Genomic DNA, 24,634 nt, shown 5'->3' on the forward strand with positions numbered 1-24,634 from the left:
AAGAGATATAATGGACATTAGAAAATGCTTACTCATGACTGAATTACCTACAGCCAAAAAAGTTAAATATGTATCAAATAATGTTTAATTGGATTTATTATATGCACTATATACAGATACTAAAATGTCTCAAAATTGTGCCCTATGGATATTTCAATTTTGTTTAGGCAGGTGAGTCTTTGTGGAACAAATAAATTACAGAATCAAATTAGAGAAATGAATGAAAGTTTTGTGATTCCCAAAACAGTAAAATGTTTGTAACAATTTATTGGTATATGAAGCTAAAATAACCTAATGGTAAGATCTATATAATTATATAAGATAGCATGTCCTGATTGCAATCCATATACATGGCTCCTGTATCAAATACTAAATTTTTAAATAGTGAATTGATACAGCTTTACCAGTACAATCTCAAACATTCCAGAATCTATACTACAGTAGTCTTTTTCGGTTTTTGTCTTTTAGGGCATATGTTTCCAAAACATGTCTTTGAATATAGACATGTAGAAAACATCGTAAACCTCTAACATCTGATTGAACTTAAGCACATTAGGTCTTTACCTAATCTTGTTACTTGTGAAAGCTGTCCAATGGTAAACTGACAAGGTCTTTGATTTAAAGGGGACAAAAAATGAGGGGAAAAAAACCTCTGCATACATTTTTTTCAATGTATAAAAACAATTCAATATCATGATCCAAGGAGATGATTAACATTGTTAAGGCTGTATATTCAAGCACTGTATGTTAAAAGAGCAATGGTGTGGAATTTAGGCAGTAAGAAATGTCCTGCATTATGGATGGTACAGTAATTAAAGAATGATGCTTTCGACAGCTGATTGTTGGTATACACTGGCTACTGATAGCAGTACGGTATGGAAGTTAATAAAGGTAGCAGAAGATGATAGAAATGAATTCTGAAAGATGATAGCCAGTTTTCTCCAGCAGCCAGTGTGGTAAGTAAAATTCAGAATCTTGGCCTGCATCTTAAATGAAATATTCTTTTTTCTCTTCAGCATTGACTTGGCTGCCCTCAGCATTGATAATGGCTGTGTCAGCATCTGGTGCATCTTCAGCTCCTTTAGCTTCATTTGTTAAATATGTTCCTGTGGGTATTGGAAGAAAAATACGTTAGTTCTGTCAGACTGGTAAAATAGCCAGTATTAAAGCTACATTCATTTAGGAAGAAACTTATGCCAGATTTCTTATTTGTTGAAACATATTCTGAGTCGTAAGAAACCACACAACTCACCCTTCTAAAGTTGCACACTTTCTTTCGGTATTCTAGTATATGTTGTAGATGAAGCTGTGGTCAGATTAACTAGAGGCAACAGCCAAACTGGAATGGGTAATGAGTACTTTGATTTCTTTAATGATGGCTTCAGACCATGTGATCCATGCAGCTGTAGCAATCAGGGCCCTTTGTTAAGATGTTGATAATGATCACATCAAACGGGTCACCATTTATTTTGGTAACTCCATTTAAAAGTAGATTATATCAATAGTTTGCTACCTAGACCATTGTGAAAAATCACATATTTTCCTCACTAATACGGCCACACGTGTGTCCGTAAGCTTACAAATAGAAACATTACCAAATGATTAATGTTAGAGTTGAATTTCAGTCCTAGAGATAAATTACAAACTTGCTTCCTTTTTTTTTTCCTGAGCCAATGATTTACTCTGTGACTTTTGGCTACTGGCTAAGTATTATTTTGATAGCCAATCCAGCTTTAACGTTGAGTAAAATAATCAAGAATTCTCTGAAACAACTTAGTAGTTAGATCTCTCTCTTTCACCCCCCATCTCTCTCTCTCTCTCTCTCTCTCTCTCTCTCTCTCTCTCCCCCCCACACACACACACACACACACACACACACGCGCACACGCACGCACTCACATAATATTTCATGATGAAGCTAGTCTTTAGAATTTTTTTTTGCCAAATGTAAGAATGCTTTATTAAATATAACCTACCTTTATGTCTTGCCAGATACCGTCCGAGCAAAAATATAGAACACAGAGTGACAAATACAACTACAGCCACAATTCCTCCTATAAGAGCATGATCAGGGCCAGTCTGGCCAGCCAGAGCATTGGGATCTAGAAAACAGAGAAAAATATTGTCCTAGTTAGTGTGTTATTTAGACACAGAATACATATCTGCATTAGAATGAGTTATGTTGAAAACTAGCACATTAAAATAAAATTTTATTAATGTGTATTACACCAGTCATCTAGTCAACGAATATTTATTATGTGCCTATAATGTACAAAATGTTGGAGAATATAACATTTGACATATAAATTACTGTTGCCACTGAGTTTCCATTTTAAGGGAGAAACAGGATAAACAAATACACATATATGATTTTGTATAGTTACATGCCTTTTCTTTCTCCTCTTCTCCACCTGAAAATATGTGTGTGTGTATTTTTAATGTGACAAATACAACTATACCATTTAAAAAATGCAATTATGTCATAGGAAACACTGGGGTTAGAGATTATAACTTGGTATTTACCATTATATAAATATTATTTAAAGCTAAGGAAATTGAGGAACTCCCCAAGGGAGAGAGTCTAGATAGAGAGAAGAAGTCTGAAAATTGAAACCTGAAAAGCTCCCATACTTAAAGTCTGAAAGAAGTGCGTCCAGCAGAGTAGACTGAGAAGGAGAGAAAAGTGGGCTAGGAAGAGATCCTGGAGAGTACACATTAGTTGATTAAAGGGAAGATCATACTTCAAGAAGAAGGGGGTTTACAAACTGTGTTGTGTTATTGATAGAAGGAGAAAGATGAATACTCAACATTGAGGATTAAATGCCTGTTGCACTTGTAACTTCAAAGGAAGTGGTTGGAAAGATTAGATTAATGATATACTTTTACATTCTGCCTTTAGTAAGATATTATAGGAAAGAGCTGGGACCAGTAGAGGATGGCCAGTTATCAAGCAGAAATGAATAGATCAAAGAAAGCCCCATATTTTGAGTACTCAAAAGTTTGGAAAATCAACTATTTATAAAAGTTGCACAATAAGAGATAAAACTGAGGTTCTGAGCAACAAAACATACTAAGGCTCAGCCCTATGGCAAAAGTCAGGTTAAGTGTACTGCCTATCCTCCAAAGTCCATTGTGTGCATAACTTCATGGGAGCTGCTTATAGCCTACAAGAGAGATTTAGAGAGAGAGAGTAAAGAAATAAATTAGGCCTGGCAATTCCACTTTCAGAAAGTCTTAAAGTGTGGTTACAGGAACAAGAATCTGACAAATATATTAGGAGTCTACTGTGTTTTTAATGGAACTATCGTGCCAAAGAAGCATATACCTAGTTAGAAAAGAAAAGAAAAATAAAGAAAAGTCTGACAATTGAAACATCAAACAACCTCTGGACTCCCAAACTTGGTGAAAGCAAGAAGTGGCCTATAAAAGCTGTGTCGTCCCCATAGAAGGCATATTACCAAACACCCACTTCTGATGTGGCCACAGAGTATGACTGACAAGGTTGAACTTCCTGTAAGGCAGAATTGTAGAAGCAAAAAAAATGAACAGAAGAAAATCTAGTTTCTTCATAGAACTATAACTATTGCCAAGGCAGAGGGAACTTTTCATGCCACTCTGGCATATTTTCATAATTATTATGGATCAGTGACTACTCAAGTGTTCCCTATTTTTCTTCTATTTCCAAAAGAGAGCCTTTATTTAAAGGAGTGCTTTTCCTGAATCTGTTCTATCATTGTGTTTTGTGTATGGGATGGAGAAGAGTGTTGAAACTTGTGTTTTGGTTCATTTGTCCCTGGACTAACATATCCAGAGATGATGAAGAGAACTGTGCATATTTGAGGATCTTGGTCTTTGAGTTGGATACAGTGGCTTGATGGGACTTGAGGTTATCTCTTTGGACAGGGTTTAGCAATGGTTGATGGGAGAAAAAGAAGGTGTAAAAATATTTGTTGATCAGAAGGCTATATTGGGGCAGAGATTTCTAGCTAATGACAAATTTGTTTCCTATTCTTTCAGTGAACACAGCTAGACATTTACCAGCTTCACTGGCAGTTGAATGTTAACCATGTGATTTGTGTTCTAGACAACTGAAAGAAAGCCCAGCCAATAAATGCCTCCCACATGTAACCTTCCCAAGTGATCTCAGGAGATGCAAGTTGAAAATAAGAGAACCACAAGAATAGGTCAGGCCATGGGTCACTGACTCTCCACCTGGAAGAAAATTATTGCCAAACTAAGAATATATGCATCGCCAAATTACTTGAGGGGAAAAAAAGAGCTTTATTTTCAAAACACTGAGCATTAAAAAAAGTAAATCTGTTACAGCAGCTATTGTTAATTTAGCTTTCTATTATATATTTCTTGTATTTCCCTTAATTTCTGGCATTGGCTGTAAATCTCAAAAAAAAAAAAAAAAAGAAAAAATAAATCTGCTGTGCCTCTGAATTCCCTATTCCTATTCCTAGCTTAGATAATTTAGAATCAGTTTCAAATTCCACCTCCTGCTCAAGTTCCCAAATACAGATAGTCATAAATTATATCCATTTTATTTGCTGATTATCTCTCAGAACTGAGCACTCCTTTGGGGAGCTGAAAAATCACTCTTGTTTGTACATCTGTACCTGTCATTTCCTAAAGGTAAATTCTGAGAAGTAGTATTGCTGGATCAGAGGATACAAACATTCTAAAAATACTTTTGATAAACATTGCCAAATTATATTGCACTTTACAAATTCATCCTCCACCAACTGCACCTGAGTTCCCATACAGTATTACCAACAGATACTATAATTAAAAGAAAAACTGTCAATCTAATATTGAAAAGTGTTAAATATTTTGTTAGTAAATTATAAGTTAACATCATAAATGTGTCTAAATACTATTTCCCATATTAATGCATTAATTTTGGAATGCCTATTTACACAGCCTGACCATTTTTCCATTCAAAATTTCTGCCTTAACAGCTCTCTCCATAAAAAGATGAACATTTTTAGCAATTTCTTTTTATATATCCTTCATTTCTGGTCTTTTTCAGCCATAGATAAGTCTTACTATTTTATGTAATCAAATCTATCAAAGTTTTGTGTTATGATGTCTGACTTGTGGATCCTGATTTGAAATGCTTTTGCCATCATAAGATTATACACATATAGATTTCTGTTGTCATCTAACACTTTTATTATTTTATTTTAATCTATCTAAAATGTATTTTGGTCTATGATTTGAGGCTAAAGCATAAAATATGACTTTAATTCTTCTGTGACAGACCATTGTCTCCCACATTGTTTCTTTCATCAATATTTTTGTCACTTACCATAAATTAAATGTCTACCCATTTTATGTGTTTCTGTATATTCTAGTCTATTCCATGTGAGGGGTCTACATATGCAATCCTAGGCTAATATTTTAGTTTTAAAGATCATTTTACTGCATTGGTGGAGAAGTCTTAGATCAGGTTCAGAATATTTTTGCAAGGAACAGAAATACAACAGATTGCTTATTGGAATTGTACTAATTTACAGATAGCCTTCTTTTATATAGTGCATTTTCCAGGATAATGGTACGACACTTCAATTATTTAAATCTTTAGTGTCTTTTAGTAAATTGTGTAGTTTTCTGATATAGGACCTACATATTTTTATTAATGCTATTTCCCATTAAAATAATATTTTTAATATTTAATATTTTGAAACATTTTAATATTTTAAAATATTTTTACTTTTTCATTAAACTTTATGACTCCTTTTTCTTTATTCCATTCATATTTTGCACTCTGTTTTATAAAGCATTATATCTAGTACTTGTCAAGATCATATTTTTCATTTTTATTTCCTGACTGTCAAACTTCCTTAGTTTTATATTTTCTTTTTTCTACTGCTCTAGTTAGTGTTTGTGAATAATAATGACAATTTTGTCCTGATTCTGATGATCTCAGAAATGCATCAAAAATTTAAATGGACTAGCCACCATCCTCCTTTTGACATTGTTTGGTCTCGTTACTCATCTCAATATCTAGAGTTCCTTTTACAGCTTCTCCTTACCTAAAATTAGATAGTAAAGATATTCATATCATCACCCCTTGATCAAATGAAGCACACATCTTGTCAAAAGAAAATTTCATGATAACAACATCCTTGAACCTTGAATATCTGAGTATTATTTTATTGTGAATAAACACTCAACTGGCTAAAGAATTCTGGGTTTTTATCTTTTTGAATTAATAATAATACAACACAATTTGTCAGTGTTTTGACAATTTGTTTTGCCTCCCTTTCCTACCAAATAAATCTGAAATCATTTGGATTTGTTTTGCCTCCTTCTACTCCAAGATAAATCTGAAATCATTCAATTTTCTAAATGACCTGCATTTTCTGCATGATTGCTATCAGAATATTTGGTTTTTTCCTCCACTATATTTTGATATTTTAGCTGAATATATTTTGTAGTTTGTCTCTAGTCAGAATTTGACTTAATTTGCAAACCTATTTTTTTATTAAATTCAGATTAAGTTCGTTTGTTTTTTGGCTTAAGAATTCTTTTTTTCTACTCTACTTTTGATTAACAACTGTTCTTTCCATTTTCTTTCTTGAAAAATCCAATTATGCACTGGTAGCAACTCCATATTTCATGTTGCATACATGTCATTCTTTCTTTCCTATTTTTATAATTTTACTAAATTACATTTTGTTTTAGTTATATTTCCCAAGTTTATCATCCCTTTAGATGATTTGATTTTCTATCATAGATTTTCCTTTTTATTTCTTCCTAAAGGGTTTTGTTACTGATTGTGACTTTGGTTTAACTACACTCCCTGTTTAATCCCACTCTGTTCTTACTTAGTATATATTTTAAACAGTTTTATATGACTGACAATAAAACGTGATAGTTTGATAATATTTTCCTCATTTTAGTATAATAATTCCATTTAAATGTCTGAAAAAAATGGTTTTTCTTGGTGAGCATATATTATTTCTCTTCTTTTATTGCAAATTTTTTTCATTGGATGCAAACTGAATTTTTAAATTCTATACATCCTTACATTTTATTTTCTTATTTTCATTCTTAATGTTGAGATGTTTTGAAGACAGATTCTCTTTTCTGAGGCTGGTGTTCATTCCTGCTCAGTTGTAATGCTGCAGACCAATGCAGCTACAGAAACTATTTTTGTAACTGATATATGAATCATAAGATATCTGTACATAGTGGATGGATTGGAGAAAGACACGAGATGTAGATCACTCTTGGTGAAAGATTTCATTGATTTTGTATACTTTGCCTAAAATCTTCACTTTAATAGTAGAGTCTCAGATAATATGCAGTCCATCCCCCTTTTTTGTACAATTTATACAAAGACAAATTGATCTGTTAGAATTTGTTTTAGATAATTTAACTTTATCATGTTCATTATTGAATATATTTTCACTGGTTTCAAATGCATTTATATATATAAATACTACTTTCAGAGAAAGCAATCCATAACATTTATATTTATTTGACCCTAGTCATGAATGTTCTGCATATACTTTTATTATTTATAAAGGAAAGATTTCAACCTTTAGCCTTCATCTCATCAAAAAAATAAGTCAACATATAGTCCTAGGATTTTTAAGATTTCAAAGATAATATGATTATAGAGGATGCTCCTTTGCATGTCTACTTGTAAATGTATTTTTTTTTACACTAACATTTTTGGTTACGCCTTTTATTTTTCCCCCATAACTTTTAGAACTAAAATTTGTCCTTAATTAATTTCTATTCTTAGCATCTAAAACAAGTGACTGAGATTGAGGATCAGATAAGGATCACTTGAACAATGAAGAGATAATATTATACATAATTTAAGTGGCTAAGTCCCAGTGGGAATCACTCATACACCCTTTCTCTCATCCCTTTCCTACTGTCATAGCAATAAAAAGATGAAATGCATTCCATATATACGAGTTAGCATACGGTATTTGTTTTTCACGGGGAGGGGGAAGGGTAAGCTGGGACAAAGTGAGAGAGTGTCATGGACATATATACACTACCAAATGTAAAATAGGTAGCTAGTGGGAAGCAGCCGCATAGCACAGGGAGATCAGCTGGTGCTTTGTGACCACCTAGAGGGGTGGGATAGGGAGGGTGGGAGGGAGGGAGATGCAAGAGAGAAGAGATATGGGGATATATGTATATGTATAGCTGATTCACTTTGTTATAAAGCAGAAACTAACACACCATTGTAAAGCAATTATACTCCAATAAAGATGTTAAAAAAAAAAAGAAGCTGAAAAAAAATAAAAAAGAAGTGCAGCCTTCCGAAGTTTCTTTACATATGGCTGAGTCTGCCTTATCACTCAGATAAATACATCATGTGTCTTTAAAGGCCATTATTCATCATCAAGCATTAGCCCAAGACTTGCTGGAGTTAGCCTGTTAACATGGGGGTGAGTAAATTCCAATAGATTTGGCAATATATTAGAAATCTTTTCTACTTGACAATGCATAAAACATGAATATTGTGGAATTAAAGCTTTCTGAGGGCGAATTCCCTGGCAGTCCAGTGGTTAGGACTCCATGCTTCCACTGCAGGGTTCAATCCCTGGTTGGGGAACTAAGATCCCACAAACCGTGCAGTGCAGCCAAGAAAAAACAAAGAAACAAACAAAAAAAGCCTTTCTGAGCATAACATCTTTCAGTTAGGGTTACTGGACTTTCAATAAAGGACTCTGAAGAGAAAATCATGTTACATAAAAATATTAAGGATTAGTAATTTCTGATATTTAGAAGAGTAGAAAATAACCTTAAAGTATAGTTTTATTTAAAAATCTTAACATGGAGAAGTACTAAATTATATAATTCTATCTCTGAAATCATCACTGGGGATTTCTACCATCAAGTGTCTAGTCTATCATGTTTTGTCCCCATAAATGAGAAGTGAAAATTCTAAAGAAAGAATATCTAACTTTCTAGATATTAGAAAAATCTAATTTTTTAGATCAAAGCAGGGAGAAATCAAAAACACTGCACAGTTTTTAATCCAAGTTTAAAATTATTTTACAATAAGTATTTTATTATATATGATTTGTCGTTTTAATAAAATGTTTGGTAAGAATTGGAATGAAAATCATTTTATGTAAATATTTTTAAATTCATTTCTGAGACCATTTTTAAAAGAAAATGATTGTCCTTAAATATTAAAATAAATATGTTTTCAAAGCCAAATTTGGATTATTAATTATAATTTTTAAAAATGATAAATCTCTAAGGACATGAACTATAACAAACATGTTAATTCACCTATTTGTGAGGTTAAGAAATTTTTACTTTTTTTATTTTTACTAAAATCTAATAAAAACTATGTACAAAACATTTAAATAGCAGAGTTCAGGAGTAGAATTAATTTTAATATTGAAAAATAGAAGAGTTGGAAAAGCTGGAATGAATAGAAAAAGATGAATTACTGAAAAGAAGCAAGTGCTTCTTATGCAAAAGACACCAAGTGTAGTTCCCTAGTAACAACCACCAGAGTCATGGAATGTCAAGACAAATAATCAAGAGCAGAGTAGAATAAATTTAAACAAAATATAATACTGGAGTGTATGATAACAGACACTTAAACAATAAAGCCAGTTATATTGATATTCTGCATTCATTTTGGAGTTTATATTAATACATATATATATATTAGAAGTGATTTAAAACTCGTGGAGAAATTTCAGTTTAGCAATAAAATATTTCAAAAATTATGAAATCAAACTCACAAAAATAAGTGTAAAACTGGGATTATCACCTTTAGAGAGCATAGTTTTTCAAGTTTAGTTTTCCTAAAAGTTATTCTGCATCACAATCAAGTGATATTTAGCAATTCTAGTTAATTTCCTATCTCTTTGCGGGGAATGTACTAATATAGGATATTTAAGACTTTGGAAATAGGATTTTCTTTTTTAAAAAGAAAAAGAAAAGCAGTAAGAAACTGCTCTGGACTGAATTTTGTCCCCCTCAAAATTAATATGTTGAAGCTCTAACCCAAATGTGATGGTATTTGGAGATGGGGGCCTTTGGGAGAAAACTAGGTTTAAGTGAGGTCATGATGGTGGGGGCCCTCATGATGAGATTAGTGCCCTTATAAGAAAAGATACCATAGAGCTAGCTTCTTCTCCCTCTCCCTCTCTCTCTCTCTCTCTCTCTCTCTCTCTCTCTCTCTCAATCTCTCTATCTGATATTTTGAGGACACGGTATGAAGGCAGCTGTCAGCAAACCAGGAAGAAAGATTTTACCAGAATCTGACCATGCTGAAACCCTGATCTTGGTCTTCCAGACTCCAGAACTGTGAAAACTAAATTTTTGTTATTTAAGTAACTTGGTCTATGGTATTTTGTTACAGCCTGAACTGACATACAGAAACTAGAGTATGATCTTTTTCATGTATTATCTCACTTGAATTATGTGAAAATTTAAGGCAATGGAAAATAGATTTAGGGAAGTCTGGATAATACATACTTATCCCCAGCCAATGGCCTGCATATAAACAGAACACCCAAGACTGCACAGATCAATTCCTTTACATGAGTTACCTGCAATTGAGGTGTGTGTTGTATAGCTGCTGCAGTGAGTTACACTGCAAACACTTGCCCTCTCTCTGCTCACAAACCAGTGTTTCACAGTGGTTAAGATGCAGTGAATGATGTCATGAACATTAGATGAAATCAGTATTGGGGTGAAACTATGTTGTACATAAATAGAAGGAAAGTGGTAGAATGAAGCACAGAAGTCAGTGAAAGTTTTTCAAGTAGAAGAAATTGCTCACAAAATCCTGGACTTACAAATTGTTTATACTAAACCTTAAACAACTTATTACTATCAGGTTGACTTTGGGTAAGTTTCTTAACCTTCTCGTCTTTAGAATGTGAATACTTATTTTCCAGGATTGTCAAAGACTAAATGTGCTACTGTACATAAAGGGCTTAGAAGAAAGTCTGACACACTGTAATGTAAGCACTATCTAAATGTAGTTATATGATGGAAAATAAGTTGGAAAGTATAAACTTCTATGTAGAAAGATATAGGTTTTCTTTTTTCAATTTTTAAAAAGACTCCTTTAGGACTTTTACTTATGTAATAACAATGGTGAAGCATTCTAAGTGTCTAAATATTTGAAAGATGGGGGGATATGAATAGCAGAAGATTTACATAACATGAGATGGGATCAAATGAATCTTGCGGGAGTCTGACGATGGGTGAGGATTAAATGAGAGAATAATTTATTGAGTAATCTATGCTAGTTTCTGTATTACAAATGTCTTATTTTATTCAATGCATATAAAGTGTTGACTTAAGAAATCATAGTTATTACTAATAAAAAGATTGATAAACTCTGGAACAGCTTGCCTAAGCAACTTTTGGGATTAATTTTTGAAAAGCTTTAAAAATAATCATGAAAATCAGTTTTAAAGATGTGTCAGATGATTCCTATTTTGAGAACAAGAATTTGTTCAGGTAATTTTTTCTAGTGTTTTATCTTTTCACATAATTGTATTCTCTTTTCTTCTGTCATGAAGAGGAATTCAATGTCCCTCCATGCTAAATGACCTCCCTGCTGGTGCTGTTTCTTCAACCAGTAAGACATTCTTCCTTCTCTCTGGGTATGCAAAACCCAAATAACAGTGAGCAGTCTCTCCATGTCAATCAACCATGAATTATTTCATTCGGAAGTTTTTTCTCTTAAATTAATTCACTTGCCTTAGTTTTATCTTCCCCCAAAGATATGTCTTCTTGAAGATGAAAGTTGTGTCTTACACTTGTAATATAGCTGGAACAGCACTTTTACACAGTTCTTAGAACCAAGCAAATTGAGTGAGTGAATGGATAATATTCAATTCTTATACTGAATTCCAGACAGAACTGGGTTCTTTAGATACCAGTTTGCTCTGCTGAGCAATGGATGGCTACTCCTTCATGGTATTAAATTATTTGTTTAAATATAATAATACTGTTAATATCTAAATATTTTAGAAATTAGTGCTAAATAACAATGACTCATCCAGATTTGTACCTAATGTTTTGGATAATTTGATTCTAACATGAAATTAGAATATGTTTATGTACTTAAGATTCTACTTTTCCCTCTTTAAATAGAGTAATGCTTCAGAAAGAGGGTCACTATGGTAAAACATTAGAAATAGTTATACATAATTTATGGAGAAAAATAAACTGTCCTTTGACAGTATATGACATTGGCAAAGTCCCTGAAGAGAAATGTCACCATATTCACTCAAAGGTCATCTGTTATCTTTTAATTTTATGTACAATTACTGTTTCTGACAAAAACATGTAAGACCAATCTCTAAAGGTTAGAAAACATGAAAATATATTGTTCTTTGTGTATGTATAGTGATTTACATATACTTTTTTACTATAAACAATGTGTACTCAGACTCTAAATCCAAGGGTTCTAAATTATGCTACATCATACAATAGGTTTTCAATAATAAGAAAAAATCCCAGCAAGCTTAACACTTATCCTTTCCTCTCAAAAATGTACTTATTGTACCATAAATTTCTTTGCATACCAAGCACATAAACAACAAATGCCACCACACATTTCTATGTATTAATACACACAGACTTCCTACTCAGAAAGATTTTGAAAATAATTATAAAGTCACTCTTTTGTTTGTTTGCTTCGTTTTGAATTTGGCGTTTCAAGGTTTTTTAGCTTAGAGATATAATCAATTTATAAAATGTTTCATCAAGCAAAGTGTGACTGTCAGATGTACAGAAGTGAGGTGTTGCTACATCCTACAATAATTTCAAGCATTGAGTTACAGATTTCCTCTTCTGAGAATTACCCCCTCAAGATCTGCTCATCATTTGTTATGACTTATAGGTGTCCCAATTACATAACAACTGACTTAGTAACTTGTATTTATAAACAGTTAATAATGTGCTAAACCCAAACAAAATATATTCTTGAATAAGATACTTCATTTGTCCTTGAGAACAAAAATTTAAGTAGAAACTTTCTCTACAAGTGTTCATATTTTTGGATAAAGTAGGTTCTAGCATAATCTCTTCACTTCATTGATCTTTCTTTCTCTGTGAACCCAGGATAGTATTTCCTTGACTACCTCAAATGAGGAAATTTTTCAGCTCTGAAGAATTTTAAGAATCCAGAGAGGACTCTCAACCAGCAGAGTAATATAGCTATTAGGACCAGGGCCTTTCACAAAATGCTTCACTTCTTTTAGCACTGATACCCAAAAGGGGAGAGAACTTGCCAGAAGATTACCTGTGTGAGAACGTGAGGGAGGTGAAGGAGAGGAATGGTTTTTAAGGTTATCTAAGTGATCAAAGTGAGAATAACATAAGTTATGGGGTATACATGGGGTTATTTGTTGCTTGGAAAAGTCTGCTATATTATCCATCAGGCATGTGACACACAGTGTAACTTACCTGTATTAAACAGTAGTTTCTCTTAAGATCAGAGAAGATCTGAAATGGAATGATACTCAGAACTATAAGTTTGACCTCAGAGTTTCAGATTTTACATCTATAAATAAGTATATATATGTGCTCTGCCTTCCTCAAAGAGTTATTAAAATATTAAAATCAGTTAATATGGAATCTGTGCATATAAGTCATTTCTAATAGGTGCTCAGTAAATAGGATGTGAGGAAAATGATAGCTTTATAAGGTTAGAGACTGTTTTAAAAAAAATCACATTCTGTAGTTTTATGGGGTTTTTTTCCAGGAAAAAATATACTCAAGTTCATTCTACAGTGTCCAATTTCTTTTATATTTATGTGATCTGTAAAAGCTGCTATTTTTTATTCTGTTGCCTATATCTTTCTAACTTGGAACTGTTCTGCCGTCAATGTCAACAATACCTAACTCTTTGCACATCACTGGTCTCAGCCTACACAGAAAAAATAAATAAATGGGAGCAACCATTAAGAAGGAAGACAAATGACTAGTATATGACATTTCCATATGTCTATTTTGGTAATGTACTCTGTAAATTTAAGAGGATGAATTAAAGTATTTTTAAGCAGACTAGAGGTTAAATAAATTATACACAATGATTTCTGCAGAAGAGTAAAATCTTGACTAAAGCACATATCTTCTTAAACTAAACTGAAAAAAAAAAGGCAACTGACCTGATAATAATTACATTAAATATGCTTCTAGAGGAAACAACACTAACATGAAAGATTTACTTTTTAAATACTTAGAAAATATAAAGAATAAAAGTTTGACAGTGGGAATATAATGCTCAACATTATTCTTAAAAGTTTATTCTGTACCAATTGTTTATGATGTCTATCCATATGCATGAATAACTGGGATGGAAGAATAAACATTTAAAATGGTGGGGAAGGATTAAACATGTATAAACATTGTTTATTTTTTTATGAGCCAATACACTAGAAACATAATAACATTGCTGCTAAACAATTTCCCTTCTAAACCAGTCAGCTCTAAAGTGTGTACTATTAATATCAATAGTCAATTCTGTCAAAATGCCTTGTTATTGTTTTTGAATTGATTATTCTGGTGATAATTATAATAGTCATATTGACTGCATTCATATAAGTTTTTAAAACTACTATGAATAGTCATTGAACCAGTTCCCCAGTTACAATAATGAATATATTCAGAAAAATATGATGTACATGTCCTCTATATTCACCATTTAGGAGAGACCATCACATACCATTGGGAAAGGCTTGTGCATATTTTAAATATTAAAATCTTAAGCTTACTGGACTCTTACTTTATTTTTTTAATATAGGAAGTCATGTTCAAGTAGAAAGTACTCATATTTTTCCCTTATTGGTCCCTTATACACTAGTTGTGTGACCAATATGTTATTAAACCTCTCTCTGCTTCATATATAACACAGGATAATAGTAGTATGAGTCACACAGAACTTTTGTGTGAATCATATGAGGTAACACATACAAAGGTCACATACAATGCATACAATACCTCATTAATATTTATTAAAAGCATTATTACTTTAAATTTATTAAATAAATATTAACTAATTTTATCCATAAGTCAATCTTACCACATAGTTACTAGTCTTATATCAAATTTAGTAGATTTTATAGTAAATGTTTAATAAATGCTTTTTTCATTATAACTTAGGTATCAAGCTCCAAACTGAAAACAGAACTTAAGGCAAGCTGAATTACACTGGTATGAAAGTAGTTTCACAAGAGGAGAAGTGCTATCAAAAGGATACATCATGACTAATATGTATTGAAAATTAGCTGCCTGACTTATGGATGCCTAAACAGAAATGCTGTTGTGAACAACTTTCCCAGGTTTCAAAGGGATTCCTTTCTCGAGATTCTTCGCTCTGTGTTGTGTTCTCTTCTGAGATCACTCCATGAGGAAATTGGAAGAGAAGTGTCAAAGACCAAGCATCATTGAGTTTCCTCCTCACCCCCTAATACAGAATTTATTTTCCAAGATGGCCAAAGTTGTAAATGGTGGCTAGATTTGGCAAGATCACAAATAGATCTACTTAGACCCAAAAGGTAGTGTAGAGAAATGTTTAGAGTTTAAATTATTGACTTAGAAGAAAAATTTAGTCTCTTAACTTAATTGGTGAGTTATAGTAAAAAATGCACTCAGATATCTCAAATGCTATATTACAGAAAGCAATTCAGAATGTCACTTATTATTCTTAGATCTATTGAGTAGATTTACTTACCCAAATATAGGAAGAACTTTGCAAGACGGCTATATCAAATTTAGTAACTTCTTCTAACATGAATTCTAAGAAAAATATTACTGTAAAACCTCAGTGTAGTTAACTCTTAGAGAACTGGTTCCATTGTACATAATTTATATATTTAATACCTGTCAGGAGTTGCTATATCCTCACCATCATTAATAATTTGATAATCAGATTGTTAGCCTGCAGATCTGGACACTGATATAATGACAGAAATAGTTGTTTTCATGTTTGTGAGTATGAAATAAGCTCCATTGTTCCCAAAATGAATGAAAAGAAAGTTTGTACAAAACATAGCATTCTTAAGTTATGATAATGCTTTCAGTTTAAGCATACATGACATTTGCATATTTTATGAATTAATGGACTGTGATTTTTTTTTATTTTAAGAAATAAGTATGCAAAATGCAACTAACTAAACCTGTAATGAATTCTTTAGAGAAAATTGACTTAAATATTAATGAGTAGCAGATATGCCTATAAAATAATTCTGCCCTTACAAGTTAATATGAAGTATGATTGTATGTAAAATTTTGTCCTACATCATTGTTAAAAAGCACTGGGCCTAAATTCCTGTTATGCATAAAATGTAATTATTCATTTTAACAATTATTACACAGCACTTTGTAGTCCAAGCATACAAATGAAAAGACCTAACTGAAAACTCTGAGATGCATTCATTAAGGTCATTTAAACGAAACTGATGAAAAATTTAAATGGCGACATTAAAATATCTGTACTCTATATTCTAAATTATGTCTTATGGTCATAAGAGTAGGTTTCTAAAATGTTTTCAAAGTGGTACCTAATACATAAGAATGTCTTAGAATTTTAATGACAGCAATACACATGCAATTTAGAGGAAGAGATTAAGTCCCTCATAAATATCATTAAATATATAACCTAAGATAAGTCATATTTTAATGTGACTAGAAACCTAATGTAGTCATAATCATTCTTCCAAATTTAGCATAATTGTTTCTGTTTCTATAATAAATGGAGTGTTGTTTCATTCCCTTTTTCCTCCTTTCTCTTACCTCCATATAATATCACTTTTTCTGCATTCTTTACTAGAATCTGTCATTCACCAAGAGTTCAAACTGCCTTGCAAGATAACACATCAAGAAAACAGCAAAGAACTAGATTATTTTCTCAAGGTCATCTTGTAAGGCTACATACATCTCAGCACCAGAAATGTTAATATCTGCTCCTCCATTTTGTTCACTGACTCATCAGTGTTTGTTTTTTAACTTTACCTATGAAAACAATTTCAAGTATATACTACCTGTAAGATTCTCTGTTGTTGTAAGTATGAAAAAGGAAAAAAAAAACCCAAAATTAGTCTTAAAACATTTCTTTACCAAAGATACGATAAAAAGGTGACACTGAGTCATAGTTTCAATTAAATGTACTCTTATAGTCAGAAAGGCTCAAACTGGACTCTATCAAGTATGGATTGAATTACCCTGAACAATTTACTTTACACTCACTGAACCTTGGTTTACTATTCTGTAAAATGTTATCTTTATTGATCACCTGTCTTACAGAATTGTCATGAAGGTGAAATGGGATTTGACTGGAAAGTTCTTAGCATGGTGCCCAGCACAGAGTAGATAGTCAATATGTGTTATTCTTGTTTATGTAATTGATACTTTTCAAAATCTACCCTAATTTGAGATGATAGTAGTGATTTCAATAGAAAGAAATCACCAAACTTAGACATTCTCAATTGAGGTGTGAGAGAGTCACAAAATAGCTGTGGTGTATATTGTATTGGCTGAAAGTGAAAAAAAAAGATAAATTATTGACAGGATGATTTTATGCTTTTTAACTGGCATTTTAATTAGAATTTTAAAAATCCTATGCAAGTTTATTAGGACAACAGTAATAGCCATTAATAGTTTTGATCAAGCAATAAAATTTTTGAAGTCATTTCAGAACATGCATATGATTTAATTAACTATTTCTCATTAGTTATATCATCCTACATTAATAGAAACCTATTTTTTAGTAATCATCTGCTTTATGAATTTCAAAGTCTTAATTACATTTTCCCTTGAAAAACATAAAAGATATGTTAGAAAATGCCATATTTTCTGTGAAGACTTTGGAAGGCTGTGTGTGTGTGTGTGTGTGTGTGTGTGTGTGTGTGTGTGAATTCTTTTTAAAAATTCCTTTTTCTGACTTTCAAAATAAAATAACATAATCATAATACAAATTTCAAAATATAAAGAAAAATGTAGTGTTAACTTGGTCTTCCATTAACCCCACCCTCCAGATGTAACCTCCATCTACTTTTAACAGGTATATTATTTCAATGTTTTTTTGTACATAGTAACATGGTTCAGCTTTGTTTATTCATGTTTTAGTGCTAAGTAAAAATACTGAATTAGAATAGTCAGGATTAACTCATTCAATATTAAAGTTTTTCTATCTAGCATTTTCCTAGCTAGAAAATTCTGAGAAGTGTGTTTTGGGATACCTTCTTTTTCTATCACCAATACAAGGAAAACCTCATATATATTTATATCCACTAAGTTTCAGTGTTGCAGATATTCAGGATCCTGGGTTTGGGAGTATAAATGTGGGAGTATTTTGCTTCAATGTGCCTTTGTTTGTGCTTTGTGTAATTTTTTTTGGTGAGACATTGGCCATATAATTTATATTGCATTTTATTCACTCACCACTCATTGGAGGGAGACCAATTGGAGTAACATAAGTGAACAGGTGAATAAGTGATATTCTGGACTAATCAGGAGCTGATTTCTCATCTTACATAGGTTAACAAAGCTCTTACTTATCTTACTTCCTTGAGGTACAATGTGATTTGTAGCAATACTCTATAGTCTAGGCAGTGATAGATGTAAATTCTACCGGGGTCAGGACTACATCAGTTTGCAACTGACAAACTCATTTCCTGACTTCTCTTGAGACACTAATAAGGCCTTGAATCAAAGGTCCAGTGTAATTACCATGTGTATTTCAGATTAAATAAATGTGATAAAAGCCTCCATCTGGCTGTTGACCAAACATGTGGGGAGATGCTGATTTCCAGTGACATATTGCAATATGTCTATTGTAACAGTCCCTGATGCCTTCCTGTAAATTATTTACATTTGGGATTACTTGACTTAGTCAGACAGAAATATTACTCACTTCTTAAGTGCTGCCCCACGGGAGTTTGTGAGATGTAGTCTAATCTTATACTTGTTAAGGAAGACATTAAGATATAACAGAGCCATGTTTATTTTACTAAAGGACAATTGTGCTCAAACTATTTGAAAAAAGCAAACTCAATTTCATAGCATCCAGAAACTTGTTCTTGATGACAGAAGACTATATCTAAAGGGATTGGAAATTAAGATACTAGACAAATGTTTGTTTGCACTATAAGATGCTGAAATTTTGATAAATGAATAAAGTCTGGATATGTACTTTAGCAAATAACATCAATAGCATAGTAAAAGCATTGAGCTAAGCAAATTTTTGGTTGAAAATTTCACAGATATTGTGTCAGTCACTGCTATCATCAACATATTTATGGTTTAAAGGAAGAAAAGCTAACATATTGGCTTCTAATTAAAATATGGGTAAACAGTAGAAATGGTGAGAGGATTTTGGGGGTGGGTATTTTGGAGTAGGGTATAAATAAAGTCAATCAAACCACTGACATTTGCCTAAGAGAAAAAAACAAAAAAAAACATAGCCCATTCCTAGATTTTATGCTAATGTAAAAGGCCCCAGGGATAGTCTAGGACTCAGGATTTTTCAGTCTTAGTACGACTGACATTTATTTATTTATTTATTTTTTTACGACTGACTTTTTTTTTTTTTTTTTTTTTTTTTTTTTTTTTTTTTGTGGTACGTGGGCCTCTCACCGCTGTGGCCTCTCCCGTTGCGGAGCACAGGCTCAGCGGCCATGGCTCACGGGCCTAGCCGCTCCGCGGCATGTGGGATCTTCCCGGACCGGGGCACGAACCCGTGCCCCCTGCATCGGCAGGCGAACTCTCAACCACTGCACCATCAGGGAAGCCCCCGACTGACATTTTTTGAGGTGGTTATTTTTTTGTTGTGGAGTGATATTCTGTGCATAATAGAATGGTTGGCAGCATCCCTGGCCTCTACCCAATAGATTATAACCCCAAGTGGTTATAATAAAAAAAATCTCCCCCAGACATTGCCACATATTCCCTAGAGGGCCAAATCTCTGATAGCCCAGAACCAATTATCTATGTAAATTTGCTTAATAGAGGCAGAAGGTCTATGAAGGATAAGAAAAATACAATAAATTATCAACTACTAAGGACGTTGATGCTTAATTTATGTAGATGGCATAGATGTTACATATTTAAAAAATAAATGATCACAATTGAAAATGCTACTAAATTTGAGAAAAATATGCTTATAAAGATCAGATATAAACAAAATATTAATCAGGGTGTGTACAGGAAAGCTAAAGAAGGAAAGAAAAACTACATAATCTACGTTAACTAGGTATACAAAACATAGAATACTATTATATTAAACTGGATTTAAAAATTTTTAATATAAACAGTCTTGATAAGTATTTACTGAACTGAATTACATTCTTAGCATTAAGCTGAACTTTGAGCAAGAAAATGAGGCTGGGAAGAAAATTATAATGGTTGAGACTGTGGGTTCTAGCCTCAAACTTTCTGAGTTAGAATCTGACTTTGTCACTTTCAAGCTGTGATTTAGGACAAATATGAGCTTCTCTGCTCCTGAGACTCCTTAAGTGTAAAATGAGGACAAAAGTAGTATTTACTGTATAGAGTTACTGAAAGAATTGAATAGACTTAACAGTGCCAAGCACAGTAAAATAAGTTTTAATTTATTAAGTTATTAATTAACTTATTTTTGAGAAAATACCAGAAAATGTATTGGCCTGAAAAAAAAAATCTTTGTAATATGGAGAGAAGAATTCCCATTACAAGAAAGGAAGTCCAATAAAACATTTCATTTCTGATAGATGGAAAGGTACAACAAAGAAAATTTCTATTGAAACAAAGTGGGAAGGACAGTTTCAAGGAAAACCTGCTTATGTAGTCCAATTTCGTAGCACATGGTGATATATTCCAGGGTAGTTGAGAACTGGATTTGAGTGCATTCATCAACTGTTTTCAATAACTATGAATTCCTGGAAACTAGAAAGGAGCCATTGGAATATCTGCCTTTATAAAGGAAAAAGGAAAGGGGTGATTCTCGAGATTAAAGACCAATATAATTATCTTCAAGTTCCAGGAAGATTGGTAGAACAAATTAGCCAGTCAATTTAAATCACCAAGGACACCAGAAGCTTATTAGCTATCCTCCCCCCACCCAATAATGACTTCCTATGGAAATAAGTACATTTGCTTCACATACATGCACGCTTACATTATCTTCAAACAGTGATAGAAAGAGACTAACAAGGGCTTATGGAAGCACTGACAATTATGGAGGAAAGCAAAGAACAATTTCCATATTGCTGTTCTACCTTCCAGATTCTCCTTCTAAATGTTTATTCTAATATTAATTTCCAAATATCTGTCACTAGAGGCAGGAAAGTATGATGGAAATCTCATATAGGCATGGATCAAATGTCACCTAGGCAATTTACTAACTGCAAACCCTTAGGTAAATTGCTTAACAATGCTGTGTTCAGGTTTCCTCAAGTATAAATGAAGAGAGTAACATCTACTTCATGAAACTAGGCAGGGGTGGGGGGCGGGAGGTAGCCACCAATTAAATTATGTTAATTAACTTGAAATATGAAAAAGTGCTTACTCATGTTGGTCTACTTTCTTACTCCAACTCAGAAAGAAGTCACAGAATTTAGAATTGTAAGAAATTTATTACTGAGAACACGGTTTGGAGAATCAGGCCATGGATATGCTGGGGAGGTGGGGGAACAACTATAATTGAAATCAGGCTATGGCCAAGTAGAACAAGTTTCAAAGGAGGTAGCTCACATGAGGATTAATTAGTTCAGAGGGCAAGGTCTAAAGAAGCCAGGTTTAGGTAGATTCTGAGTCAGAAGACTAACTGTCATTGGGTCAGCAAGAGCTTCAGAGACAAGCAAAAAACAATACCCTCTATCTTCTTGGGCGTGGAATTTCTCCGATAACTTCTAAGAGGCAACTGAAGCTCCTTATTCTCAGTTCCAGGCTCACTTGCTTGTCTTAATTTTCCAGAAGTCTCTGGTGACTAAAACACCTCACTCAGTGGATTTAACACATGTTAAGAAGTTGAGAAAACAACGTAGGGTTTATTTTTCCTAAAATGAACTTTTCATTCACAAGAGGAAAAAAGTCTACAACATAAAAAAAATCTTAGCCCTAAGTTATTACTTTCTAGTAGTCTCTGTAAGTGTATTTTTGGAATATGGTATATTTTACTTTAGTTTCTGGCTAAAGATATTTCAAAAAAGATGTAATTTTTTAAATATTAAAAATAAATAAATAAAATACATTTCTAAAAACTTCACAATAATTTATTGTTCATTTAAAATCTAGCCTCTTGAGGTGTGCTTATATGTTATGGATGTCTTTTTACAGAATCAAACTACAGAAATTCCATCACTATTAATGCTTTATTTGATACATTTTTGGTACCTTTGTTTTTCCCAAGAAAAGGTGTCCCTAATCATATTTCCACTTTTCTCTCATTATAGTGTGTGCTCTCTCTCTTTCTGTCTAAAAGGCATTGCTGTCATCTCTAAAGTGTTAAACTGCACATGGAGAAAAACCACGATTAAATTTTCCTATTATACACTCATGACAGTCAATGTTTAATATGGGCTGCAATAAACATAGCCTGTAATAAATATTACCAACCTTTCTACTTATGTTTTCATGTTTTGTGCTGTCATTATGGTTACATGTTTGTGCTTAACAAAAGTAGGAAGGGTGAGTGTGGGGAGCTGAAGTTAAACTATTAAATTAACTACTTGGCAGAGAAAATGGAAAGCAACAAATAGTTAATTGTACCAAAAATGTATAGGCGATGTTATTGAAAGAAAACAACTCTCATCAACTTAAAACCTGTCTATTAAATATATAAGGAACTTGAAAGGATAAGCTAGACAGTTCTTGTAGAAAAGGGTAGTAGCTAAAAGCATAAAGTTAAGAGCATAAATAATAAAAATAGTAAAGAAGTGGAGAATAGAAGAACAAGAACTAGGACGTTAGCAAAGAGAATAGAATGGTGAAAATTGAGGTTAGAAAGAACTGAATATTGCATATTTGAACCAGTGGCAAAAAAAGCAAAAGGTGATTGTTAAAAATAACTAACATGCATATAGTGCCTTCTCTAATATGTTCATAACTGCTCCATGCACATCACATGCAGTGACTCCTTTAATCCTTACAGTAGTTTATGAGATAGGTACTATTGTATTCCCATTTTACAGATAAGGATATAGACATATTACAGTAACTTTCCCATGATCATAAAACCAGAAAAGGAATTTACAAATTGGATCTAACTGATAGAGGAATAATTTGACATCAATTTTGGCCATGCTTGGCATTCTGGAGATTGTTTAACCAGAGATGTGGCAGCTGAATGTAAACTTTGGAGAGAGATTTAAAGCAATGAAAAGGCCATCTCATTGTCATGATGTTGAAACTAGAGGAGAGATAGTAGAGAGGGAAGTGGAAGAGATTTAGCAAGAGGGAGTAAGAAGAGGTGTTAATATAGTGATGGAACCTTAGTAAGAAACTCAGGAAGATGCTTAGAACCCTATGCAGAAGAATCGTACAAAATAAAAGTGCTTGTCAAAAGTTATCAGATAATACTGAGTGGTCAAGGATATTAACTATAAAAAGACCAGTGGATTCTGTAGAGAACTGGGAATGAGAAATAATGATGCAAAGTTGATTACAAGGAGGTTAAAATGAGTGGGTGACAAATTTTCAGTGGATATAGACTGAATATATGAAGGGTTTTCAAGGGCATGGAAAATACAGAATAGTAGCTAGGAAGACTGGTTGACTTAGGACAGTTTGGAATGGGAGAAACCAGAAGATAATTTAAGGATAAAACCAAAGGAGCTGGTTATTGTGGACCACTGGAAGATAAGAGCTGTAAAGGGGATGACTAAGAGATCGGTGTCAGAAACAAACTTTAATGGGACTCCATCAGGAGAAGAGATCTTGGATTTAATGATAGGAAAAAATATATATATCTTGTGTGGGTTTCCCTAGTGGCGCAGTGGTTGAGAGACCGACTGCCGATGCAGGGGACACGGGTTCATGCCCCGGTCCGGGAAGATCCCACATGCCGCGGAGCGGCTGGGCCCGTAGCCATGGCCACTAAGCCTGCACGTCCGGAGCCTGTGCTCCGCAATGGGAGAGGCCACTGCAGTGAGAGGCCTGCGTACCGCAGGAAAAAAAAAAAAATCTTGTGGTTGTCGTTTCTCCTCAGATGAACATTGATTCATCTATTTACTGTTATTCACTCTTACAATATTTACAGAGAAACTTCCCTGTATTAGGTAACATGTTTGGCCCAGTAATACACCAGATATAGCCCCTGCAATTAATAATAATGTTAACAAGATTTCAACTGTTTGAGTACTTAACATCTGCCAAACACTTTGCAAAATACACTACATATATTTTATCTTTTAAAACATTTGTGTGAGGTAGGTTTTATTGTCCTTGTTTTGCAGATTAAAAACCTGAACTCAGAGCCTCTAAGCGAGGAGAGACGATATAGGAGGTAGAGCAAGTGTGGGGCAGGATAAAAGAGTTTGATTTAGGACATACTGAGTGTGACATATTATCTCTCTATAGAATAGTGTAGATTTCTATTGGACAATTTAACATACTAAGCTGGAGCTCAACAGAAAGCTCTATGTTGGCGAGAGAAAGTGAAAAGTAATCCATATAGAGATTCTCACTGAAA

The 24,634-nt window shown here is 33.0% G+C and overlaps 1 protein-coding gene across 1 annotated transcript in view; it reads right to left on the reverse strand.

The window, feature by feature from the left end:
• Positions 1–254: 254 nt before the first annotated feature.
• The window catches only part of CADM2 (cell adhesion molecule 2), a 240,398-nt gene continuing 216,018 nt past the window's right edge, over positions 255–24,634 (reverse strand). The window contains exons 8-9 of the mRNA XM_033855945.2: positions 1,977–2,102; positions 255–1,106 (exon numbers count right to left, since the gene is read on the reverse strand). Coding sequence (XP_033711836.1) covers positions 988–1,106; positions 1,977–2,102 — 245 coding nt within the window. The 3' untranslated portion in view covers positions 255–987. The remainder of the gene's footprint in view (positions 1,107–1,976; positions 2,103–24,634) is intronic.

Source organism: Tursiops truncatus, chromosome 4, assembly GCF_011762595.2.
Source record: "Tursiops truncatus isolate mTurTru1 chromosome 4, mTurTru1.mat.Y, whole genome shotgun sequence".
Classification (NCBI taxonomy): Eukaryota; Metazoa; Chordata; class Mammalia; order Artiodactyla; family Delphinidae; genus Tursiops; species Tursiops truncatus.